This window comes from Borostomias antarcticus (genome assembly GCF_949987555.1).
Source record: "Borostomias antarcticus genome assembly, chromosome: 8".
Taxonomy (NCBI): Eukaryota; Metazoa; Chordata; class Actinopteri; order Stomiiformes; family Stomiidae; genus Borostomias; species Borostomias antarcticus.
In genome coordinates, this window is record NC_140241.1 from 10618199 (window position 1) to 10645396 (window position 27198).

At 51.9% G+C, this 27198-nt stretch overlaps 2 protein-coding genes across 2 annotated transcripts in view; one reads left to right on the top strand and one right to left on the bottom strand.

Moving 5' to 3' along the window:
* The window catches only part of scap (SREBF chaperone), a 39621-nt gene extending 36678 nt beyond the window's left edge, over positions 1–2943 (top strand). The window contains 4 exon segments of the mRNA XM_084442330.1: positions 236–402; positions 1142–1222; positions 1674–1880; positions 2432–2943. Coding sequence (XP_084298456.1) covers positions 236–402; positions 1142–1222; positions 1674–1880; positions 2432–2677 — 701 coding nt within the window. The 3' untranslated portion in view covers positions 2678–2943.
* A 2996-nt stretch (positions 2944–5939) lies between these two features.
* On the bottom strand, positions 5940–26111 carry ptpn23a (protein tyrosine phosphatase, non-receptor type 23, a). The gene is given in 25 exon segments (XM_084441638.1): positions 5940–7179; positions 7721–7834; positions 8803–8941; positions 9483–9587; positions 9852–10036; positions 10525–12657; positions 12659–12947; positions 14817–15148; positions 15541–15695; positions 15836–16156; positions 17238–17383; positions 17939–18004; positions 18117–18231; positions 18802–18881; positions 19199–19257; positions 19398–19454; positions 19551–19598; positions 20175–20306; positions 21104–21184; positions 21397–21528; positions 21862–21911; positions 22193–22269; positions 23687–23814; positions 23936–24010; positions 25944–26111. Coding segments are annotated over 25 exon segments (5718 nt in total). The 5' UTR covers positions 26028–26111; the 3' UTR covers positions 5940–6564.
* Positions 26112–27198: the final 1087 nt, after the last annotated feature.

The following is a 27198-nucleotide window of genomic DNA, read 5'->3' on the forward strand; positions in this document are numbered from 1 at the left end:
AAACTAGTAGTAAGATGAGTTTAACTGCCAGGTTATACTGTAAGAGTTCTTCCACAGTAAAGAGTAGCATATGTGTCTAGTGTTCATTTTATTATTATGCATCATCTAATTAGTGTATGTGTGTATGTATATGTGTGTGTGTGTGTGTGTGTGTGCGTGTGTGTGTGTGTGTGTATATACGTGTGTGTGTGTGTGTGTATATATGTGTGTGCTTGTGTGTGCGTGTGTGTGTCAGGGCCCCCAGGGCGGGGCAGTCTGCCTTCGTCTCCGTGCTACAGCAGTGAGGATGTGATCAGCTGTCAGCTGACCCGCTCGGTGCAGCTCGCCCACCAGAAGCCCATCACCGTCCTCAGGGCCGCCGCCGGCAGGGTGGTGACCGGCAGCCAGGACCACACCGTCCGGGTGAGACACACACACACACACGTTGTAATCTTCCAAGGTGAGGGAACAGGGGTTGGAGCACAGCCAAACACAGTCAGTCGTGGGGCTCTTACGAGTTTCAGCGCATTTATTTGAAACTCAGAACTCAAAACAGACAAATGTCCTTCGGCTTAGCCTGGGTCTCAGCGCGTGGATTCGCTAGCTGATGAGCTGCAGCTGGCGTCCTCTCCGACCAGGCCTGATTGTGCAACGCAGCGCAGCTGGGGAGTTGGGTTGCCCGGGCAACCAGGAAGGGCCTGTAAACCTCGTCTACCACCTTTCCCCGCTGTCCGTGGTGCTGACGGGGCCTGGGTCGCTCGGCCGGGCCCTCCAGGCCATTTCACCTCGGGCGCGCTGTCCATGGTGCTGAAACAGACTTTTATGCACGGTGGGGCGGAGGTTTGGCGCGTTCGCATCAATGTGATGCCTTAGTGGCAGCCTCCTGCCGCCTGGCCCCAGGGAGGATGTTACAACATTTACTACACACACACACACATACTACACACACACACACACACACGTGTGCTACACACACACACACGTGTACTACACACACGCACACACACATACTACACACACACACACTACACACACGTGTACAACACACATACTATACAGACAAACAAACATTTGACATTACCTTATGACGGCAATATAATACACACACTTTCCTGACCCTCCGCTGGTGTGTGTGTGTGTGTATGTGTGTGTGTTGTATTAGGTGTATCGTCTCGAGGACTCCTGTTGTCTCTTCACCCTCCAGGGTCACTCTGGGGGCATCACAGCCATCTACATCGACCAGGTAAACACACACACACACACACACACACACACTGACACTCACACTCACATACACACACACACACACATCCCTAACACTTTACTGGGGCCATCACAGTCATCTGCATTGACCCAGTCATCTGCATTGACCCGGTCAGTACAGGACCTCACCTCACAGAATGACTATAAATATATACATACCTAAAAAAACATACATACCTAAAAAAAAGAATTTTTCATAATTGAGGAATCGACCGATAATCGTAGAGAACAGAATGGCGATTGTTAGGCAAGGCAAGTTTATTTGTAGAGCACATTTCAGCAACAAGGCAATTCAAAGTGCTTTACATGAGACATTAAAAGCATCAGGACAAAGTGCAACACATAAAATGTCATATAAAACGAAATGAAACACAAAGAAAAAGTCCCACGTCGATGTGGTACATGAATGTTTTTCCCCCTCCACCCTGCAGACCATGGTCCTGGCCAGCGGGGGGCAGGACGGAGCCATCTGCCTGTGGGACGTCCTGACGGGCAGCCGGGTCAGCCACGTCTACGGTCACCGCGGCGACGTGACCTCGCTGGTCTGCACTACGTCCTGCATCATCAGCAGCGGCCTGGATGACCTGATCTGCGTCTGGGACCGCTGCACGGGCATCAAGCTCTACTCCATACAGCAGGTAGGGGCGTGTGTGTGTCGTGTGTGCGTGCGTGCGTGCGTGCGTGCTTGCGTGCGTGTTTGCATGCGTGTGCGTGCGTGTGTGTTTGTGCGTGTGGTGTGTGCGCGTCTCACCTTTCTTGCTATGGGAAATGGCACCCTCTCCTTCTCCTCTCTACGTCTGTACTTCCTAACCCAATACACGTTTATCCTTCTAACCCCTCTCTCTCTCTCTCCCCCTATCTTCCTCCGCCTCTCCCACCCTCCCTCCCTCCCTCTCTCTCTCTCCCTGACTCTCTCTCCCTCCGTCTCTCTCTCTCTCCCTCCCTCCCTCTCTCCCTTCCTCTCTCTCCCTCCGTCTCTCTATCTCTCTCTCTCTCCCTCTCACTCCCTCCCTCCCTCTCTCTCTCTACATCTGTACTTCCTAACCCAATACACGTTTCTAACCCCTCTCTCTCTCTCCCTCTCCCTATCTTCCTCCCCTCCCTCTCTCCCTGTCTCCCTTTCTCTCTCTCCCTGTCCCTCTCTCCCTCCGTCTGTCTCTCTCTCCCTCTCCCTCCCTCTCTCTCTCAGGAGGTGGGCTGTGGCGCCAGCCTGGGTGTGATCTCGGAGTCCCTGCTGGTGACGGGCGGCCAGGGCTGCGTGTCGTTCTGGGAGCTGAGCTTCGGCGACCTCCTCCAGACCGTGTACCTGGGCCAGAGCAGCGACGGCCAGGGCGTCCGGCAGCTCCTGGTCCTGGACAACGCCGCCATCGTCTGCGACTTCGGCAGCGAGCTCAGCCTGGTGTACGTGCCCTCGGTGCTGGAGAAGCTGGACTGAGGAGGAGGAGGTAGACTCTTGGAGAGAGCGCCATCTTGTGGGCCTTGAGGGGAGTAGATGTCATAACTGCACCCGGCAACTGGACGTGGGACTTTTAGCTTGCGCCCAAGGCTGTTTCTGTACGAATTACCCCCCCCCTCCCCCTTCCCGAATAAGCTCCAGCCTGGAGGGAAGTGCAGACGGATGGACAGATTGACCTGGGAAAACTAGGAGGTGAAGAAGACGAGTGAGAGTTCGACCTGCTGCAGGGTTGGGGGGGTGAGTCTGACCCCTGAACCCTGGCCTAGCTTTGGGGGGGGGGGGGGGGGGGTTGTAATTTTTTTTTGTAGACAATGTTCTGGCTCCGCCCTCTATGCTGCTGTTATGGGTGGGGCTTCTGTATAACCCACCCACCCGGGAAGGAATATTCAAATATGTTATTTTGTAATTTTCCTCCTCGTTGCCTGGCGCCAGCCAATCAGTGTAGTGCAGCCGCGGCATGCTACAAGAGCTCTGTGTGAACTGAAGGGCAAAGCTAAGCAGTTACTAGTGTGTGCGTGTGCGTGTGTGTGTGTGTGTGTGTCCAAGCAAGGCCTCTGGTGGTTTCTTATGACGGTTAAACACGGCTCAGATGACTACGTGTGTGAGTTTGCCTGAACAGGAGCGTTTGTGATGGAGAAAGGACCGGATATAATTAATTACTGTAACAATGTTAACCTCCTGTGGGGGTTGTTTTGATATGTTTAAATCTATTATTTATTAGTTATGCATTTTTAAAATAACAATTTGTTTGAGAATTGCTAATCTTCTCTTAACAAGGAAATATACAGTAATGTGGAGATGTCCTAAATGTGAGATGATGAATTATTCTTTTTTAACATTGGTTATGGTGAGAGAATATTTGTAAGATGAATATTTTGAACTGAAAACGTTGAGGTGTTTTTTAGTTGGGGGGGGGGGGGGTATTGTGGTTGTTGTTTGGTTAATGGTAATGTAATGGTTTACATTAAGAACGCAAATCATGCCATCTGGATGTAACATTTTGTTTTATAACAATCTGCCTGGTTCATTTTTCTTTATGGAAGAAGGTATAATGTGTGTACTTTGATACACACATAAAATAACTTCTCTCTTTCAGTAGTCGTGCTTTCAATATGCTTCCTCTATTCCTGCTGGATTCTCATCACCTTACTGCTTCACTTCATCTCTCCTGCTGTTTCATACTTCTGGTTGTAATAATGCAGTCGGGTACTCGAGAAGGGGGATAGGCATCCACAGACATGGCAACCCTCTTGTGCCCCCTCCTTTCTACGCACAGGGCATGTGTTGAAGACGCGCGGCCTGCCATGACTCATGCACCTTCAACTGACCAATAGAGAGAATGTATTGGGCTGACCTCAACATTAACCCGGTCGCTCAACCTCAACACGCCCACTCAACCCGCCTCTGCACTAGATGGCTGAATGTAGACCCTAGAGACCCCGCAGGCAACCCTGCAGTAACTGAACACTAGTAGCTCGCGTGCACTGTTGCTAACCCTTCTCTCTCTCTCACTCACACACACACACACACACACACACTGCTAGGCACTTTTGAACATCAGCACGTGCATGCAATGACATCATCCAGACGAGTACAGCGAGAACGAACGTGCATCCTGACTCGCGTACGTCCTGGTCTCACTTTAACAGCTAGAAACGCACACGTCAGATGTGAAGTCAGGGATGCATAGCTCTTCATTCTCAAGGTCTGCAGTGTCCACAGGTTTTTATCCAATGCTAGAAACCAGCTTTCTACGTGATATATGTACTTACTCCGACATACGTCTCACATAGCCAGACCCCTCTCTCCTCACTTGGTTTACTCTGTGCCAGCGCTGGAGAAAGGTCTGGCTGGACCCTACCATTCAGGGACATATGGGGTGGGGGGGGGGGCGCCGTAGTTCTTTTAACCAATCACAATCGTCTTAGGCGGAGCGGTTGTTGTTTCACATAGTCTGGATTAAATCTGATTGGGCCGGGAAAAATCTTCCGTCGCCACCGATTGGGCAGTAATAAACCAATGGCAAAGGCTTATCCATCTGGCAAGTCAGGTACTCATGAATCTTGTACCAGCATGACCTCGTCTCCTGCTGTAGCATCGGCAGCGCAGATGGAGAGACCCTCTAATTTTATCAAGACCCCCCCGCCCACCCTCCCCAGTTTCTAACACTGTTTCATCAATGTTAGAAACTGATCCCAGAATTGAGATGCAAACCAGTTGACACGCTGCCTCGCGAAGGGCTGTGCATCCGCAGGCCTCAGAACAGCTCTAATTTATTAGCTTTGTTTTATGGATGTATATAAATCCTAGGTGAGACAGCTTTAGAGAGGAGAGTTAATGTATAGATGAACTTTTTATTAGAGTTTTGTTTTTTTTCTACTTTTTCTGGCAATGTGAATTAGTTTTTTGGTTTTTTTTTCCGGGGGGAGGGTGTGGGGTGACTACTGGTCTGGGGACTGGTTGAATACTGGTCTGGGGACTAGTTGAATACTGGTCTGTAGGATGTCTGTACTGGACTATACTGAGCTCCGTGCTGCTTCAGCAGGGCGGTGAAGACGGGGTTCTGTCCCTCTCGTCCCGAGACGCTGCCTTTCTCCTGTGTCCTTGCGACTAATAGGTTTGTTCACCCCCCCCCCCCGTCTACACTGTACTGCACTGCTACCCGAACGAGCACGAGGGAGAGGAGATGAACGGGGATTTGTAGATGACTGGGACAAAGCCTGTGTCACCTTTGACCCCTTTGTTTGGATCTACCAAATACAGGGTGGGAGGGAGGACAGGGAGAGACAGACAGGCGTTATTGTTTGTGTGACAGAGACGGGCGTTATTGTTTGTATGGCAGAGACAGACAGGTGTTATTGTTTGTGTGACAGAGAAAGACAGACGGGCGTTATTGTTTGTGTGGCAGAGAGAGAGACGGTTGTTATTTGTGTTGTTTATGTTGTTTGTGTGACATCATAGCCCTGCTCTGCTCCTGTTGCTCCTGCTTCTCTCCTGATCCCTCTCCTCCCATCAGGAGGTGACTTCTGTACCATTTTACTATTTTTAACAGGAACAAAACTTTGTACTAATTTACAAATAAAGAGGCTTTGACACCTTGACGTGCTATACTGGTCGTGTGTGTGTGACTGTGTGTGACTGTGTGTGTGCTGCAGAGGAAAGTAGGCTCCATTAAACACAAGACAATTTTCATGTTAATGGTGCTCGAATTTTATTTAAGATATATATTTACAGTGTTGTTAAAAGGACAAAGAAGGTAATCGCTGACTCGTTAAGACGTGCTGATTGCGCTCTATAGGTATGTGGTAACCATAACAGCGAGTCAGACTGCAGATCGGGGGTTCTTCTAACACCCACCCCCCACACACACGCGCGCGCACACACACACCCTTTGGCCTCAGTGTCTGCGTCACCGTAGTGCAATCATATATTCCAGTCACCCTCATCATTCAGTCCACTTGGGAGAGCCCAAGCCAATCCCCCGTCACTGTTACCATGACAACCATCCCGCACAGGCGAGGACACAGGGTGCTGCTTTTGCTAGGGACAAGGAAAGAGTGCATGCTGGGATCGTGGCGCCAGATATTGTGAAGAAAAAGAAAACGCACCGAATCACAGAGAGAAAAACAACAACAAACAAACGAGACAAACAGAAAAAGGTGCACAGTGATTGGGCTCCAGAAGCACAGGCCACAGATGAGGGGGAGGCGGGAATGTAGGAGAGTCCCTATAGCGACAGGAGAGGCCCAGTTCCAAACCAACCCCTGGCCCCTACTACTACTACAACAGCAGCAGCAGTAGTAGTCCGGGTTGGATGGTGGGTTTGAAGCCAGGCTGGTATAAAGAGCAAACGCTAGCTGGAGGTTTCAGCTCTTGTGGAGGCTCCAGAGGGGGTCCAGGCTCCCCAGGGGGTCGTCCCCTCCCTGCTCGCGGGCCCCCCGGAGGCCCCCGCCCTCGGCCGGCTGCAGGAAGCTCTGCTTGGTCACGCGCTGCTTGCCCTTGCCCCCGCCCTCCATGGAGAAGGCCTCAGGCGCCAGCGAGGCCAGCAGCTCCAGGGAGGAAGGGGCGGGGCCCGAGGCGGGGAGGGGGGAAGAGGCGGGGGCGTGCGCCGCCGCCTCTGGTAGCGAGTGATGATTGGCCGTGGGAGGGGGAGAAGAGGGGGCGGGGTCAGCCACGCCGTTGGCCGGCGGGGAGGGGACCTTTACGGGGGAGGAGGGGGAGGAGAGAGGGGGGCTGAGGGAGGAGGGGGGCTGGGGTGTGGGGGCAGCGGCCGGCTCCAGGTCCCCGTCCAGGGCATGGAGGCCGTCAGGCAGGGCGGCAAGGGGCGGGTCCTCCGGGCCACAGGGGGCGCCGGCCTCCATGGCCGGGTCGGTGGCGCTGGGGGGACGGATGCTGAGCTTGGCGATGGTGGCCTGGATGGAGCTGATCGGCACGTCTCCGCCCAGAACCAGGTCCAGCTGAGAGTCCTGTCGCGAGTAAGGCTGGACGAGGAGAGAGGAACAACAGAACTTCAGCCACGGGAGGGCGAGCGAGGTGCCAGCACAGAGATGGTGCTTAAGATTACAGGAGTACAGGTGTACCTGCTCTGACCAGAACTCGCAGAACCCCTGACCAGAACCAGGCAGGCAGAGTAGATGAATGAAACATTAGACTGACAATAATGGACAGACCTTCGCTGGATCAAACCACTATCCACGATTTAAACTATGACAATGACCAAACAAACAGCTACAACAGAGCTGTCCATAATGATGCAGGGTTTAATCTAATGCCTACCACGCGCTAAAAGACCAAAGTCTGACACCCTCTCACCTCTAAAGACGTCATGTCGTCGACGTCGATACGTTTTTAGTCACAGACGATAAGATTTGGCAAAGACTGGGATCATGCTCGGTCATTTGCATGAGCCAAGACTAAAAACTTCAGATAATATTAAACATGTTCTGATTTTATCGGAACATCAAGACTGACTTGCGATTGTTTTTAGCGGATGATAATGAAAGGGAAAATGAGCGGATGAACCTTGGTGGCTGTAGTGCTGGGGGTTTTGCTGCAGGGGGCGGTAGTGATCCCGTGGCGCTGGAGGACCTGCTCGGCATGCTTCAGAACCACCTCGTAGCAGAACTTCAGGTGCATCTGTGGAGACGGGGCGAGGCCGAAACTACGATCACCTGGACACCATGACAATCATTCATAACATGGACTTTTTTTCTTTTGTGAAAAAACAAACGAAGCCTTGATTCTATGTGAAGGCATGAACTGTGAAACTTCTTCATTTTTCAAATATCCTGAACACTAATAACACAGAGCCAACAGCCAGACAGCAATCCCCTACATGAACCCCTAGTCTCTCTACCAGCTCCTACATGAACCCCTAGTCTCACTACCAGCTCCTACATGAACCCCTAGTCTCACTACCAGCTCCTACATGAACCCCTAGTCTCTCTACCAGCTCCTACATGAACCCCTAGTCTCACTACCAGCTCCTACATGAACCCCTAGTCTCACTACCAGCTCCTACATGAACCCCTCGTCTCTCTACCAGCTCCTACATGAACCCCTAGTCTCTCTACCAGCTCCTACATGAACCCCTAGTCTCTCTACCAGCTCCTACATGAACCCCTAGTCTCTCTACCAGCTCCTACATGAACCCCTAGTCTCTCTGCCAGCTCCTACATGAACCCCTAGTCTCTCTACCAGCTCCTACATGAACCCCTAGTCTCACTACCAGCTCCTACATGAACCCCTAGTCTCTCTACCAGCTCCTACATGAACCCCTAGTCTCTCTACCAGCTCCTACATGAACCCCTAGTCTCTCTACCAGCTCCTACATGAACCCCTAGTCTCACTACCAGCTCCTACATGAACCTCAGTCTCTCGACCTCCTCCTACATGAACCTGTCTCTCTACCTCATTCTACATTAACCTCCTCAAAATAAAATGTAAACATACTACAAACAAAATCCCCTGATATTCCATGACTGGAATAGACTTTGTAAAATTCCTTGATATTCCAGAAATCCCGTGACCCGTGGGAACCCTCAGTCAGTCAGTCAGTCAGTCAGTCAGTCAGTCAGTCAGTCAGTCAGTCAGTCAGTCAGTACCTTGTCCTGCAGCATGTTCTTCCTCTGCTGCCTCATCTTGGTGACCAGCAGGGGGAGGTCAGGGATGCCGTTCCCGGCCTCCAGCTCCTGCAGCGCCGCGTACAGCAGGCAGAGGGCGCCGGTGCGACCCACGCCCGAGCTGAGAGAGAGAGGGGGGGGGGGGGGGGGTGGCGAGAGAGGTAGAGAGGGAGAGAGCGAGAGAGAGAGGGAGGGAGTGGGGAAAACGCCTCAGTCAGTCAATAGAACACAACGAACACCAAACAGCCAGACCAGACCTCCGTGTTGTCTTTATGTCGTTATGTAGCAATAGCATATCACACACACAACGATTTACCCACAATACTGTATGCGTACTACACTCTTAACACCTTTTACATTTCGCTGCTGTTGAGTCAAAGCCTTGTATCTCCAAAACGTTTTCAGAATGTTGAAAAGAACAACCAATTTCTATGTTTGTTTTTTTTAAACATAACATCTGATCATGTGATGTGATGATCTGTTTAGAACACATGTAATTGGTCCCAGGGCTAGGAGGTGTTCAGAGGTTGTAAAGGGCTCCCAGCTTTCAATTGAAGGAAAAACAACAACACCACTAAAATGGAGAAGGTTTTGACCTAACAGCAGCAAAATGAACTGTAAAACACTCTGCAGCAGCAGAACAGTTGGGTAGTGTGCCCGACCTGCAGTGAACCAGGATGGGGGTGTGGAGGGGTCTTTGGTGCAGGTAGTGGCCATGAACCTCCTGGATGAAGCGGATCAGGTTACTCTTGCTGTGCGGAAGACCCCTGGGAAGGGAGAGGGAGGATGACGAAGGTAAACTCACACTGGAGCAAATAGAAAAATGGAATGTTCCCAAGGTTTGGGACTCTACTCTTTTTCTCATTCGCACTCCGGTTTGTCCTGCACCTGGTCTGTGTAGTGGATGTGCAAGCCTTTTTCTTTTCTAGTATGACGAAGGTAGACATATGTTTTCAGCCCAAGCAAATCAAGCAAGAATGTGTGTGTATGTATGTGTGTGTGTGCGTGCGTATGTGTGTGTGTCGACTCACAGCTCAGGCCAGGAGGTGAACTGCAGGTGGATGACGGTGCGTTTGAGGCTCTGGTCCCGGTACTGCAGGCCAATCATGCGCTCCACGTGGGTGGGCGTGGTCTTCTGCGTGGTCAGGGTGAGCGTGATTGGTCCCTGAGAAAGCTGCTGTCCGCGCTCTGTGGGGAAGTAGCGCAAAACTTTTCCCTACAGGACACAGGAAATGAGGAAAACAGGAAATAAACAAATATTTGTTTACTTTTCTCACATTTGTACGCTCAAATAAATAGCCGAGTTCTAGGGCTGTCACATTATCACATTTTCACAATACGATTATCATGGCAAAAATATCACAATTAGAATATTATAGTGATATCAATAACAATCATTACAACGAAAAATGTGATCACTTAAAATAAATCAAACTTTATTTTGCTACAATGTTTGTTTTCTCCTGAAAAACTGAAAACAAGTGATTATAATTAATTTAATCTTTTTATTTTATTTTATTTACTCTACTATTTCATAATGTCATTGTTATTAAATATGATATATTTACAGGATATTAGCATTTTTTTCATTTTAAATATCACAATATATCTGATTATGATCATCACGATAGGGTTATCACGATATGATTATGATCATGATTATCGGGATATATCGGTCAGTGTGTGACCGATATATCCCCGTACCTTGTCCAGCTCCTGCTCCGTCACCAGCATGACGACCAGCGAGACCTTCTGCTCGTACACCATCAGCCAGAAATCGGCGGCCGTGCCCGAGAGCGGCGCCTGCGTGGCGATGACCCGGGGGCAGTAGGGCGACAGCTCCTCCACGTAGCTGGCGTTGATGTAGTCGTCCTTGCCGGAGCGCAGCACCACGCGGTTGGCGTCGTACGGCATGACGTCCTGGTGCCGGTTCTTCATGGTATAGCAGCGCGCCACGGCGATGGACAGCTGCCGCGCCTCCTTCTCCTGCTGCTCCTGCAGCTCCCGCCAGCGCGCGTCCAGCTCCGACACGCCGCCGCCGCCGCTGCCTTCGTCCGCCTCGGCCGCCGGACGCTCCAAGGACACCACCGACGCCCTGAAGCGCTCCAGCTCGCCGCAGAGGTGGGCCACCCGCTCGGGGGCCTGGTAGGGGTCGCCCTGGATCAGGAGGACCCCCTGGGAGCTCTTCTTCCGCCGCTCCCCGTCCTGGGGGTCGGCCTTGATGGGCAGCAGGACGTTGGCCGGCCCCTTGGGGCCCCCGGGCTGGCTCTCGGGGCTGGACGACAGGAGGTCGTCCGTGCTGGAGTTCTGCCTCTGGAAGAGGGAGGGCGAGGGGGAGGAGGAGGAGGGCGAGGGGAGAGGCGGGGGCCCCCCAGGCGCGGGGGGCGGGCCGAGCGAGGAGGAGGAGGCGGCCGGGAGGGAGGGAGAGGGGGAGGGGGACGGCGCCGGGGAGGGCGGGACCACGGCGTTGGGGGCCGCCGGCGGAGCGACCCCCGAGGGGGCCGGGATCATGTGCTGCTGCTGGGGGGGGAGGCCTCCCTGAGGCTGGGGCCCCGGCGGGGGGCCCATGGAGGCGGGCTGCAGAGGGGCGGCGGGGTACATCGGGGAGGCCGGGGGCGGCTGGGGGTGGGGGGGCATGGAGGGGGGCTGTTGCGGGGCTATGCTCTGGGGGGCCAGAGACTGCTGGGGCATCATGGTGGGGGCCCCCCCCGGGTAGCAGACGGCCCCGTGGGGGGGGTGAGGCTGGGGCTGGGGGGGCATCCTCATGGCCTGCTGCTGCTGCTGCTGGGGGAGGTGAGTCATGGGGGGCGGGCCGGGGTGGGGGTGCTGGGGGTGCGGGAGGGCGGGGCCCCGGGGCACATGGTGGCCATGGGGGCCGGGGACCATGTGGGGCAGCGAGACCGGGGGCTGGTGGCGGAGGCCGGGGGGGGCCACGCCCTGGCCGGTAGGGGGCAGGTAGTTCTGCGGGGCCGCCGGGGGCATCTGGGGTTGTCCCTGGGGCATGGGCTGATGCGGGGGCATCTGCAGGACGCCGGGGTGCATCTGCTGCTGCTGGTGGGGGTGGGGGGGCAGCATCTGCTGGTGGGGGTGAGGGGGCATCTGGTGCATGTAGGGCTGGGACGCCAGGGGCATCTGGGGGTGGGCGGGGTGAGGGGATATCTGGCCCGGGGTGGGGGGCTGTGGCCTCGGCATGGCGCCGGGGATCATTTGGGGGTGCTGCTGGGGGTAGCCCTGCTGGGGGGGCTGGGGGGGGTATCCCTGGGGCAGGTGGGGCGGGTAGCCGCCGTGCTGCCCCTGGCCGGGGTACGGGTGCGGGTATTGGGGCGGTATGGCCGGGCGGGGCTGGTACTGGGGGTACCCCGGCTGGGGCTGGTGGACGGGGGCCCGGGGGGCCGGCATCCCCCTGGGCGCGGCCTGGTATCCCAGCTGTTGCTGCCCCGGTGGAGGTTGGGGGTACTGCGGTTGCTGGTGGGGCATTTGCCCCGGCGCCCCCCCCGGCTGGGGCATGTAGTGCGGGTAGGCGCCCATCTGCGGCGGCGGGGGAGGGGGGGCCGCGGGGGAGTAGCCGGCGATGGGGGGCCCCGGGTGCCGGGGGGTGGGGGCGTAGCTGGCGATGGGGGTCTGGACGCTGTCCACCGTGGTGGTGGAGGGTCGGACCGTGGCGGGCTGGGGAGGGGCTTGCATGGGCTGGGGCGGGGCGTAGCCTGACGCCGGCGGCGGCGGCGCCGCCATCATCTGCGGGTGCGGGGGTCCCTGGCCGGGCGTGGGGGCAGGACCGGGGTACTGGGAGATCCGGGCCAGGAGCTCCGGCGGGGGGAGGTTGGCGGGGAAGCGGGGGGGGGGCGGCGTAGAGGCGGGCCGCGGGGGCGCCAGGCCACGCCAGGGAGGAGCCGGCGCCCGGGTAGGCCTCGGAGCCCGGGGGGCGGGTACCGGAGGAGGAGGAGAGGTCGGGGGGCAGGCTGCGGAGCTCCTCGGGGAGGTCGCCCCCCAGGCTGAGGATGGCGGCGCTCAGCTGGGCGAGCTCGGCATCCTCCAGGCTGGCGCAGGCCGAGTCGCCGTCCGAGCCCTTGGGCTGCAGGGAGGGCTTGGCCGCCGTGGGCCTTGCCGGACACCTCTTCTGACTCTCCCTGTGGGCGGGGGGGTGAAGGGAGAGAGGGGTGAGTGTGTGTGTGTGTGAGAGAGAGACAGAGAGAGAGAGAGAGAGAGAGAGAGAGAGAGAGGGGTGAGTGTGTGTGTGTGTGTGTGTGTGTGAGAGAGACAGAGAGAGAGAGAGAGAGAGAGAGAGAGAGGTGAGTGTGTGTGTGTGTGTGTGTGTGTGAGAGAGAGAGAGAGAGAGAGAGGAGTGAGTGTGTGAGAGAGAGAGAGAGACAGAGAGGGGTGAGTGTGTGTGTGAGAGAGAGAGACAGAGAGAGAGAGAGAGAGAGAGAGAGAGGGGTGAGTGTGTGTGTGTGAGAGACAGAGAGAGAAAGAGAGAGAGAGGTGAGTGTGTGTGTGTGAGAGAGAGAGAGAGAGAGAGGAGTGAGTGTGTGTGTGAGAGAGAGAGACAGAGAGAGAGAGAGAGGGGTGATTGTGTGTGTGAGAGAGAGAGGGAGAGAGAGAGAGAGAGAGAGAGAGAGGGAGAGGGAGAGAGCGAGAGGGAGAGGGAGAGGGAGAGGGAGAGGGAGAGAGAGAGGGAGAGGGAGAGAGAGAGGGAGAGGGAGAGGGAGAGAGAGAGGGGGGGGGGCGTGTGGGAATTGAAGAAAGCTTGCAGGACATTTTCATTATAAAATGTGATTCATTTTATCTATAATAAAAGAACACTCCTCGACCGACCCCTTATCGATCCATCCTAACACTTCATTAACGCTTCCAGCCTCAACTGTCTAACACATCCTTCTCCTCCTCCTCCTCACCTGTCTAACCCAGCCTTCTCCTCCTCCTCACCTGTCTAACACAGCCTCCTCCTCCTCACCTGTCTAACCCAGCCTTCTCCTCCTCCTCACCTGTCTAACACAGCCTCCTCCTCCTCACCTGTCTAACACAGCCTCCTCCTCCTCACCTGTCTAACACAGCCTCCTCCTCCTCACCTGTCTAACACAGCCTTCTCCTCCTCCTCCTCACCTGTCCAACACAGCCTTCTCCTCCATCTCCTCCTCACCTGTATAACACAGCCTTCCTCTCCTCCTCCCTGCTCTGACACAGCCTCCTCCTCCTCACCTGTCTAACACAGCCTTCCTCTCCTCCTCACCTGTCTAAAACAGCCTTCTCCTCCTCCTCACCTGTCTAACACAGCCTTCCTCTCCTCCTCCCTGCTCTGACACAGCCTTCTCCTCCTCCTCCTCCTCCTCCTCACCTGTCTAACACAGCCTTCTCCTCCTCCTCCTCACCTGTCTAACACAGCCTTCCTCTCCTCCGCCCTGCTCTGACACAGCCTCCTCCTCCTCCTCCTCCTCCTCACCTGTCTAACACAGCCTTCCTCTCCTCCTCCTCCTCAACTGTCTAACACAGCCTTCCTCTCCTCCGCCCTGCCCTGTCACAGCCTTCTCCTCCTCCTCCTCCTCAACTGTCTAACACAGCCTTCTCCTCCTCCTCCTCCTCCTCCTCCCCATCACCTGTCTAACACAGCCTTCCTCTCCTCCTCCCTGCCCTGTCACAGCCTTCTCCTCCTCCTCCTCCACCTCCTCCTCCTCCTCACCTGTCTAACACAGCCTTCTCCTCCTCCTCCTCACCTGTCTAACACAGCCTTCCTCTCCTCCGCCCTGCTCTGACACAGCCTCCTCCTCCTCACCTGTCTAACACAGCCTTCTCCTCCTCCTCATCACCTGTCTGACACAGCCTTCCTCTCCTCCTCCCTGCTCTGATACAGCCTTCTCCTCCTCCTCACCTGTCTAACACAGCCTTCCTCTCCTCCTCCCTGCCCTGTCACAGCCTTCTCCTCCTCCTCACCTGTCTAACACAGCCTTCCTCTCCTCCTCCCTGCTCTGACACAGCCTCCTCCTCCTCCTCCTCCTCCTCACCTGTCTAACACAACCTTCCTCTCCTCCTCCCTGCTCTGACACAGGCTCTTGGCTCTCTCCAGCAGGCGTGAGGCCTTGGCCTCCAGGTCCTGGTAGAAGTCCCTCCCCTCCTGCGACTTCTTCATCAGGTCCTCGTAGGCCTCGTAGGAGGCCACCAGCGCCTGCACCGTGCCGTTCCACTGCTGCTCCGTCTCCCCCAGGCCCTTGCGCACTGAGGCGTACTGGACGTTGGCCTCCGTCAGCGCCTTGAGGATGTTCTCCTGGGCCGCCAGGTTCTGGTCGATGTACACCTTCACCTGCTCGTACTTCCTGAGCTGCTCCTCGAACAGCCGCTGACGGAGGGAGAGGGGGGAGGAGAGGGAGGGGGGAGGAGAGAGAGAGGGAGAAAGAGGGAGAGAGGGGGGGGGGTGTTCACGCTACAAACGTTGGCTTCCTGTTCCTGCTAATAAGCTGCTTCCTGTTTGTATTTCGGCAGTTGGTCAATTCTCAACAGGACAAAGGATAGTTGTTTTAATTTAATTTGGGTTTTTGTTTCTCTGGGATTGCATTTCACTATTTTAACTGTAGTATTATAGTATTCAAATCATATTTTAGTAGTAATTTTTTATTTTTTTTATTTACTACTTTCATTACTTTTAAGTGGAAAGACTGCCCGAGTAAGCACTCTCTGAGGAAATTCAATGCTAACGGTAGCCTGAGGCTAACGCTACTGGCTGATCCCTACCTTCATGTCGGCGCGCTCTGTGGTGACCAGGGCGGAGGTGATGTCGTCCTGCTGGATGAGGTCTCTCAGCTGCTTCTCCAGAGAGCTTCTCTGTTCCCTCATCTCCTGCACCTTACCCAGAATCCTTTTCATGCACTGTAGTCCGGCGACCTCCTCTGAAAGAACAGGGATGCCATAAAACAACAGCCATTTAAACAAACTCCGCATGGCCACAAATGTACTACTGATATAAAAGCACTAACTCTCAAACCTATACACAAGACACACACACACACACACACACACACATTCCTACCTTCGTTGAGCTGCGGCCGGGGCAGGGCCTCTCTCAGGGCCTCCAGGGGCCCCCCCAGCAGTCGCAGCTTGCTGATGTGCAGGTTCATCGCCCGGTGCAGCTCCGTGTTGGTGAAGCTGGCCTTCTCATGGGCCTCCATGTACTTCTCCAGGTCCCTGCGGATCTCGGCCAGGGCCTGGGTCTGGGCCTGGGGGTGCGGCTCCGCCCCTGGAGGGGCCCCGCTCGCCTCCCGCAGGGCCCGCAGACCGGCCTCGTCCTCCTCCAGCACGTCCCGGATCTCTCTCAGGGACGCCTCCACGTCGGTGAACACCCCCGACAGCACTGGGAGGGACAGAGGACGGTCACACTCAAGTGAAGCAGCACTGGGAGGGACAGAGGATGGTTACACTCAAGAGAAGCAGCACTGGGAGGGACAGAGGACGGTCACACTCAAGAGAAGCAGCACTGGGAGGGACAGAGGACGGTCACACTCAAGAGAAGCAGCACTGGGAGGGACAGAGGACAGTCACACTCAAGAGAAGCAGCACTGGGAGGGACAGAGGACAGTCACACTCAAGAGAAGCAGCACTGGGAGGGACAGAGGACGGTCACACTCAAGAGAAGCAGCACTGGGAGGGACAGAGGACAGTCACACTCACGAGAAGCGCGCTTACGGGGGCGGTCGGTGTGCAAGCGAGAGCAGACCTCAATCTTAAAGGAGTCGTTTGGCATGTAGCATTATAAGCCCTGTTATAATGTTATTGTGTACTTAGCAGTTACATGAGCAATAAGCACTAATATCTCAAGAGTGCACAGTCTGTCAACGTGTTTATATATGGACCGTTGTATATGATTGTAAATATCCTTGTCCTATAATAAGGCTTATAATGCTAAATACCAAACTACTCCTACCAAATCTGTGTGGTATGTGTGGTTATCATATGGTTAAGACAGAGAGAATGTCCGCACACTCTATGTAGCTCCCACGATGAGTTTTAATAAATAGGGCACAACGTTTCGGCCAAAATGGCCTTCTTCAGGTGCAACTATGACTATCTGCTGCTACTATGGTTATCATATGGTTCATATCAAGGTTATCAGAATCTGAATTTATTTATTGCCATGCCGTTTTTCAACGTACTAGGAATATATTTTGTCCGTGGTGCATAAAGTATATCGGGGTGCGTTATGAACCATATCTTCAGTGTAATGCTGTGTTCACACCGGGCGCAAATTTTTCCTGCGGCGCAGCGAGTTTACATAGAAAGTCAATACAATTCCCGCGAACTGGGCGGCGGGCGGCCGACATTCGCAAAAGTTTTATTTTTCTGCGACCCATTGATCCCGCGGCGAGATTGGGCGAACTGGGTAAACACAGCATAAGGGCTGATGTATATACTGTAAGGTGAGAGCAGCCACTGACCCTGCATGGACTGGATGAGGCTCTTGACGGTGTCGGGCCGGACGCTGAGGGCGGCGCACTTCTCCATGAGGACGGGGGGGATGTGGCTGTACATGTCCAGGTTGTCCACCGACTCCGGCTCCAGACCCAGCGAGTCCATGAACTGTCTGGAGACAGAGGAGGCCCCCGTCAGACGGAGCTGGGGCCCCACGGACCGTCCGGGGGCCTCTGGACTCGTCTCCTCTCGTCTCAGACCACTTCAGACGGATCTTTGGAATCTTGAGCTCCGAGATTCCGAGGCCAACGGACAAAATCGGAATGGCGGAAATACCTCAAAGGGCGAACGCGTCCGATGACGTCACTGGACTGGTTTGCCCTTTGACATTTTTTTCCGCAATTTCCACAATTTTGTCTGTGTAGGGAAACGACTACACTTACAGTGATTTTAAAAAGGCCTACAAATATCATTTAAGCATTTTAATCCAAATAATAGCAACAGAAACAAGTGTGACTGTGCCCCTTTAAGGCATATCAAGCTCTTCAGCCCCAACTGCAGAGTCAGTTTTGATGATGATGACTAATTATCCAGCTGATGTCGATGACTAATCTGAGCGAGAACATGTTACGCAACTATCGTAAACTTTAACATTACATAGATAAGACAACAAAGTCACGCACACGCACACACGCACGCACACACGCACAGAGCAGTGCCCACTCACTCCAGGGTGTCGTTCTTGCTGTCGATCTTGGCCATGATGTCTCGGAGCAGCTTGGCCTTCTCCTCGCTGTGGTTGTGGGGAAGGGGGGGGGCAGAAACAGTCATTACACCAGCAGATATCTAGACCTCTCCGTCACCCTGGTGGTGGTGACCCCCGTAGGTGTGGTCCCCTAGCCTACCTGTAGAGAGAGGAGGCCTCGTGGGCAGCCATGGGCACCAGCTTGGCGAACAGGTCAGGCCCGGTGACGCTGGGGTCGGTGGGGTTGACGGGCAGGGCCTTCACCAGGGGCGCGCCTGGAGGGGAAGGGAACAACGTGTAGAGAAGGAAAACATGAGATTGAGATTGTGTGTGTGTGTGTGTGTGTGTGTGTGTGTGTGTGTGTGTCCGTCCGCGCGAGAGAAGAGCAAAAATACACAGTTCATGCTTTCCCCCACGAGAAGTCTAGTATGTCCATGTACCCTGACTGTCTAGTATGTCCACCCTGACTGTCTAGTATGTCCACCCTGACTGTCTAGTATGTCCACCCTGACTGTCTAGTATGTCCACCCTGACTGTCTAGTATGTCCACCCTGACTGTCTAGTATGTCCACCCTGTCTAGTATGTCCACCCTGTCTAGTATGTCCACCCTGACTGTCTAGTATGCCCATGTACCCTGACTGTCCAATATGTCCACCCTGACTGTCTAGTATGTCCACCCTGTCTAGTATGCTCATGTAACCTGACTGTCTAGTATGTCCACCCTGTCTAGTATGTCCACCCTGACTGTCTAGTATGTCAATGTACCCTGACTGTCTAGTATGTCCATGTACCCTGACTGTCTAGTATGTCCACCCTGTCTAGTATGAGCGGGTTGCAGTCTTACCTTTGACTGAAGCTAGTGTCTCCAGAGACGGGACAGACTCATGGTAGATGAAGTCGTTGTCTTTCTTGGCAGAGTTGAACCTACGGACAGAAAAAACAAAAGTGTATAAAGTTGCAAACCTCAATCGAAGCTGTGGCATTAATCTCTCCAGCTGTCATGGTGAGGGGATACTAGGGCTGTCCCCAACTAAAACTAATATTGGTCGACCAACAGTCGTCCATTTTCCCAATTGGTCCAATAAATAAAAAAATCCAATATGACACACCCAGTTTGTTTTACTATGCTGGACCAAAACAAATCTCGGCCGAACCAACAGCCCATCGACTAATCAACCGACCAGTGGACTAAATGGGCTCAGCCATGGTGGATCCAGCAGGAGACACGGCCGCTAACTCACTTCCCCCCGATCACGTCCATGGTGAACTTCAGGGCCTCCTGCACGCTGTCCGGCTGACCCTGCTCAAAACCACAACAGAACAGTGGACACAGGGGAGCAGGGAGAGGACAGAGATAAGCCCCTTCATCCACACAAGCACAGAAAAAAAACATGAGAAAGGTCAAAGGTTAGCGGGATTCAACTTGAAGGAGCGTGGTACCTTGGCCAACTTGATGGCTTCGTTGAGTTTGTCCAGGGAGCTCTGCAGGTAGGCCAGCTGGCGAGACGAGAAAACACCAGGTCAGATAAGACGGGAGGGGACGACCACATTTGAGTGAATGAGAGTTGGAGGAGAGAAGAGATGTTGGCGCACCTGCTCTCCATATTTCTGCTGCTCCTCCGCCTGCTTCCCCATGTGCAGCTGGAAGAACGAGGAACCGTTAAAGATGAGAAGAGAACGCTTCCAAGATGCTTCCGTCAAACACAGGATGTTCACACACACTCTCCTCAACTTGCAAGATGAGCTCCCCCTGTCTTCTAACACATATACTGAGCATCCCCTACCCAGAAGCCCTCGCTACAGCTACGATGTTCGTGGACACCAATGAGAATCAGTTGCGTGTCTGGCACACGAGGTGGGATTTCCTTGGACTTTCTTCCATGTTAACAATCACTTCACGAAGGTTTTTATTGCACACATGACAAAGTGTATTACCGGAATGAGTTTTTCATTTAGTCCCCACTATACGCTCCTGATGAAATAATGTTCAAATGCAGATGGATTTGAAAGGTAGGCTAATGCACTGGCTCCGCCCCTCTGCCCATGTTTTGCGGCGCTTGACTCCAGACTACCTAACACAGGATGGTCACGTTCACACACACACACACACACACACACACACACACACACACACACACACACACACACACACACGCACACACACACACACACACACACACACACACACACACACACGGTCAAACCTCAGACACTCACGTGGGCGATGGCAGCGAAGTAGTAGATCTTCATCTGGACCAGCTTCTTCCAGTCCTTCTGGATCTTCCCCAGCATGGAGGCCGTGTCCGAGTTCTCCAGGGCGCGGCACGCCTCCTTATAGTAGTCCACCACCTGCACCGAGGCCACACCACGCCACGCCACACCACACCACACATCACACCACACCACACATCACACCACACATCACACCACACCACACATCACACCACACCACACCACACATCACACCACACATCACACCACACATCACACCACACCACACCACAGGGGGGCGTTAGATGGCGCTCAGTCTGGCGTCACCGAGTCACAGCTATGCGGCGCTCTGCTGTAGTACGACTCGGGTAGCGCCATGTTAAGGCCGTGTTATTACTTTGCTGTTTAGCGACGCGTAGACAAGCGCGTATTTTGCTGGCGTGTTCATTTCTGAGGAGAGGAGACGCGTGGTAGTTCATCTTTTGTACGCGTAACTAAAAGCTTTAGTCTTTATTTTTAAAAGCTTGATACTTTATTTGCCGAGCCAAAAAAGATTTCCACAATGAGAAGTGATCGTCTTACTGTACAGTAACCGAGGGGTTTACCTGAGCGCTGATTCGTATAATAATTATATCATAATTTGTATAATACATTTATTTCAGATTTGTATCCCATTTACCCCTAATTTGGTAGCCAATCACACTTGACCTATTGTCCGATTGTCCCCTGTCGCTGCTGTGGAGAGTCTGTCCCATAACCCCACAGTCTGCGCTCCGAGACCGTGACTCCTGTATAGCGGTGGATCCTCAGGAGTATGTTGGGATCTTGGGGTCTCGAACCCTGTTCCCCGGTGGGCAGCTGAACCGGAACCCGACGATTAGACCATTACACCCCCGCGGACCCCCATCTTACTGTAGTGTGAGGGAGGGGTTTACCTGAGCGCTGATTCGGGCCACAAGGAAGCTTTTCCTGTTGTCCAGCATGGACTTCTCTAGAAGACACTCCTGAGCCTGACCCTGGAGGACGCAGATAATACGGAGTTAAGAGGACTTTATTAATCCCCTGGGGAAAACTGTTACAGCATCAAAGTAAGACAAACATCAGTTCATGTGTTTTAGAATGGGGGGGGGGAGAGAGAGAGAGAGAGAGAGAGAGAGAGGGAGAGAGGGGGGAGAGAGAGAGAGAGAGAGAGAGAGAGAGAGAGAGAGAGGGAGAGAGAGAGATTTACCAGCATGAGGTTGATGTTGAGATTAAGGATCTGGTGACTCATATCCACACTGAAGTTGTGGCTGAAGTGATCCCTCAGGTAGGAGAAGGCTCCTGCTGAACACTGGAAGTGTGTACACGACACCTTCATCCCCTGAGAGAGAGGGAGGGGGGAGGGAGAGAGAGAGGGGGGGGGGGAGGGAGAGAGAGAGAGAGAGAGAGAGAGAGAGAGAGAGAGAGAGAGAGAGAGAGAAAGAGAGAGGGAGGAGACAGAGAGGCAGGGGGGGGGTGGAGGAAGAGAGAGAGAGAGAGGGAGAGAGATGGATAGATAGATACAAAGATAGAAAGAGAGAGGCGGATAGATGGGTAAAGAGGGAAAGAAAGAGAGGAAGAGAGAGAGAGAGAGAGAGAAAGAGAGAGATCTTAATAGAGAACAGAGGAAAGAGGATGAAGCTGTAAACATGTCGGCCATCTTGTCCAGGCTCACCTCCTCTGACACCCTGTTATCCATGGCTCCCAGCATAGAATGGAGAGCACCTAGACACAAACAAACACACAGCAACCATGAGGTCATTTAGCACCTAGACACAAAACAACCATACAGGAATCATGAGGTCATTTAGCAGCTAGACACAAAACAACCATACAGGAATCATGAGGTCATTCAACCTCTCAGTTCGGATATTTGTCATGTTTACATTAAAGTAAACATTTTGAGTTCTGTTCATACCAAAGTAAACACTGTAGAGTGTTTTCACTCACATCAGAGCATAAGGGACAGTGGTGGTCTGACAGCGTGCTGTGATGATGAAACTCACCGAGGTTGTAGAGGATGCAGGCTTGCTCGTAGCTGATGTCGTCATGGGTCACGGTCTTGCCAGAGAAGATCTCTGTCCTGGCAAAAGAATGCAATAATAACTGTCAATACAGTGGGGACAACATGTAACATTGTACTGTACATTAGAGTTAAATCGGTACTACCGGTATTCCCGGAACCCGTCCTCGGAACCATTTCTCGTTTCCCGGGAAATGAACAGCGGGAAAACGGGAATTGCAATTTCAATAATAATTAATAATTGAATTAATAATCTGACCAAAAAATCCATTGGCATGGGTTTTAATTATTATTTTAACAGCTGAGCTGCATGATATTATTGCAATCTCTGCACACAGTGCGTGCGTAGTGACGTGCATGTCTATTTTCTGCATGACGTACCGTAGGCTACCGCGTGCGTGGCTACCCTACAACATCCCATAGGCTATGTCCAGCCACTCCAGCTTCGTGTGGAAATATTTCCGAGCAACCAAAAACATAAATTAGGCCTATTTAATTTCACAGGCTACTGTTAGGCATACTTTATAAAAAGACCTACCTCTGTTTTTCTCATATTATGGATGCCATGCAAACCAGTTTTTTATTTTTCGAGACATTTAATTGCACAGGCTGTCACAGTCGCTTTATAAAAAAGATTAAGATATTTGTGGTGAACTGTTCTACGAATGACTGCAAAATAAATATTCTGTAAACATCGAGCATTGAGTGATCATTTCGGAGCAGCGACATGGTGAATTTAACTAATTAAATGTCTTAAGTTTATTGTGTATAACCAGGCCAGCTGTTAGTGCTTCCCTGCAGTCGGATCACGAAGGCTACATCCGAGCATTACTGAAGTAGAAGCTGCTGATTATTATTGCCATTTAAACTGCGTTCGTTTAGATGATAAACAGCACACAAACACGCCTCTAGAGTCCAAGCTATTCTGCATGTGAACTTTATCTCAATATAGATTCTAGGTCAAAATTATTAGAGTTGTGTGCACTACATGCACTCCACACCATAAAATGAAAAACATTAATATTTTTCCCGGGAATACCGGAAAAGAGAGCAGCAAATCCCGGGAGGAAAAAAAAGCAAATTTCGGGAAAAATATTTAACTCTACTGTAATAACTGTGTTATGTGTGTGTGTATGTGTAATGTGGTGTATAGATGTGTGTATGTGTGTATATGTGTGTCTGTATATGTGTATGTGTGTATGTGTGTGTGTGTGTGTATATATGTGTGTGTATATGTGTGTGTATGTCTGTATATGTGTGTGTGTGTGTGTCTGTATATGTGTGTGTGTGTGTGTGTGTGTGTGTGTGTGTGTGTATATATGTGTGTGTATGTCTGTATATGTGTGTGTGTGTGTCTGTATATGTGTGTGTATGTCTGTGTATGTGTGTGTGTGTATGTGTGCGTGTGTCTGTATATGTGTGTGTGTCTGTGTGTGTGTGTGTGTGTGTGTGTGTGTGTGTGGTATTCCTGTCCTACCATGAGATGGGCACGGCGGCCTCCTGCCCCGGCCCCAGGGGGACGCGGCTCTGCAGGTAGTGCAGCTGACCGAAGTACTTCCTCAGCGTGCTGCATCCCTCAAAGTCCCGCGTCACGTTCACCGCACTCTGACAGACACAGACAGAACAACACATCAACACCACAACAACAACACACCATACAGATAGGCCAACTTCCTGTTGTTGACAACAGGGTTGACAGGAAAGGCTGATGAATCCCAGGGCCCACCTGTCTCAGCGTTTCCAGTTTCTTCAGCTGCTCATTGTAGTTGTCTGGGTTCTCCCCATAGTTCTTCAGGATGAACTGCAGGGAGGTAAGGAGTAACAGACAGTGACTGAGACGGGGTGAGAAGTGAGAACAGACAGTGATTGACTGAGGGGGTCGCTGTTCAGTTGGCTTTAGATTCTAGATTCCTTTAAATTACATAGGAAAAAAACAGGCTACATGTTGCAGGGCAGTTTTAACTCTGTTCATTTATCTCAACTCTGGACCTCAGCTGGACTGACCTCCTGATGACTCCATATCCCACCATGCTTAGCCAGTTTCTCCTGACCTGATGAGCCTCTATAATGAGGCTCTTTTTCATCATCAGGGGTGAACAACCCTTCATACTACCCTCCTGAGCCCCACACACACACACACACTCACTCACACACACACACACAATTCAACAATTAAAAAATAGCCCACAATGACAAGGCAAAAATAAATATGCACCGTTACCAACCAACCAATCACCTGACTACACGAGACTGTGATTCTCTAACCCTCTCCCATTCCTCTCCCTCTGTCCCTTCCCTGTCTGTCAAAAGTGGTAGAAGAACCAGCACTCACGAATTCCAAAAATGGATGCTTTATTGCTTCAAAGCAACATACTTTACAGGCAGGTCGAACGTTTCAGCCCTTCAGCTATCTTCAGCGTATGCGTGGCAAACAGGAAGTGTGTCCACATACATAAGACAAACGTAATCAAGGTTGAATACGTGCAGGTATAACCTAGGTAATTGGGTGTGTCCAGACTGGCTAAGTTCTCCAAAGAGGCCTGTATGAAATAATGAAATACACAAATATATATATAAACAGAAATTATATAAACAGAAAAAGAGAGAACATAGGCTGCACAAACTGGCTGGCAAACAAGCTGGCCTATCACTTAGACCCCTACACAAAATTATAAGGAGATGACTCACAAGTGGTCACTGTCATACTGGACCCACCATGTTGGCTCCCTTCCCTTCCCTTCCCTGTCTGTCACCTCCATGGATGTATTGGTCCCCTCATGCTGCCTGCTTACTTTGCTTCTCCAAATTCCTTCACTGATTCACGACACTGGAGATTATGGGTTCCACCTGATTCACAAGTCTGAGACCCTGTCACTCGCCTGGCTATCAAATATGCTCTGTGGATAATGGCGGCTGATGGTAAAATGTACCAATAAAACCTAAATGTATGAATAACATATAATAATACATATGATTTTCTCCCCTAGACAACTGATGCGTCGGGGTCAGTAAGACCATTCATCAGTAGATGACCAAGGAGAGCAAATGTCTTCTGATTTTATCTTGAAGGAATAACAAACGGGCCTATATTTTGGGAGATATTGAGGGTCGAGGCAGTGTGCTGTATGGTTTCTCTAGACTTTAAGGGACAGACTGTGATTTAGCTACACTCTGACGGCTTTCTACTGGTTATCAAGCTCTCAAGACAACCTAACTAGTAGTACTGCTCAAACCAGTTGTGACCATCCATGACATCATGCCCCTTTGATTGTCTTTTTCCGTCACTCTTGAGTCTTGTTTTGGGGGATTGCTGTGGCGGACTTCAGAACAGAAGCTCGTCCACCAAGTATTGAGATAGATGAATAGGAATCTTGTTGTGACAACTTCAAGCTTCGTGTAGCGCTAGCGAGCTAGCTAAAGTAGCTTAACGCTGTCAAATAGCCATTAGCTACGCTAGTAGAGCTAATTATTTTCAATTTGACTTGCTGGCCTAATGTAAACAAAGGCGGAGGCAGGGTTGACCGCTAGCTAGCTGACGTTAGCTGACTGTACTAACAACCTACTCGAAGCTAGCGAGCTAGCAAACGAGCATGTCATGTAATTAGATGTCTATTTAGCTGGTTTGCTAATTGGGGTGGTCACGTCTGTAGCTAGCTAGCTAATCGTATGTGGTTAACTTCCTCGGCGCTCCCCGCTGCGCCCTGTTGCTCCTCTCCTCTCACCGCCCAGCTCACCTGCTTGACGGACGGGCTGAACTGGAACTCCCCAGCCTCCTTTAGATCCAGCCAGATCATCGGCATACGAGGCACGGCCTCCATCGCCGTTAAACGACCACTCCGAACCCCGACTACACGTCTTCACCTTAAAATATCCCCTAAAATAGCTTTAAATTCGATCGATTGTGTTCTTTTCCTTAAAAAACACGAAAGAACTGTGTCATGTCCCCATTTACACTTCGGGAGGAAACTGTGGCGGTTGAGGATGTGACGTCACATCCGTAAGAACGTTCCACTGTGCAAGCGGTTGTGGGTAATGCTGTTCAATGATGATCTTGGCTAATTTCCCCAAAACAGCTATGGGCAACACAGAACCATAGACATAATAAAGTTCGTTATTATGTCTATGACCAGAACCGTTGAGAGAGTGTTGCGACCACTTCCATCAACTTCTGTTGCAATCAGAGAATGCGGAAGTAAGGCGTGTCGTGGGCATGGATGTATTGGTCGTGGGGCGACCTGAAGTTCCAAAACACTATACTATAGTTCCAGAGTGCAGAGTACATTTTCCCAAGCCCTATAGGTAAAAAAAACAAAACATTATATTTCGAGAATTCAGTAATGAACCCAGCTAATAATTCATCAGACGAATTGTGACTAGAAGTCCTTATGATATAATCCAAAAGTCCATATGATATCAACCTTGTTTTAAGAAAATCACGTTTTATTCACGGTAGCATTGAGAAATACTACACTACCCACAATCCTCAAGCGGTGTTGTTACCATGGAAATGTGTACACTGTCGACGGTTGGGCGCAGGCTACTGAGTGACTGACGTTTTTCATTCATTCTTGATCTAAGAACGTTAAGAAGGGTTCTAGCTAATGTTAGATGCTTATCCTGTGCAGCTCTGGTAACTCACGAAATAGCTTAACATTAGGTACGTGAATGTACCTGCATCACAAATTCATATTATTCAAATGAGTAATGCCTTATCAATGTGATCCACCGCTTCGCCTACGCCTTCTCGGGGAATGGGTAGAACCGGTGAACGCAGTCAGCTAAAAATAACTATCATTTTGTGTTAACATTTGTGGAAGCTCCGTGACTGCAGTCATACAACATGGATACTAACGTAGGGTAGCCTAAATACAGATAAACCACATATGTGTTTGTACTACTAGTAGCCTATATCATTACACAAAATCAGTTGTACAGGGCTAGGTCTCAGATCAGTTAAACCGTTTTAGACATGTTTCATACCAGCTGTGT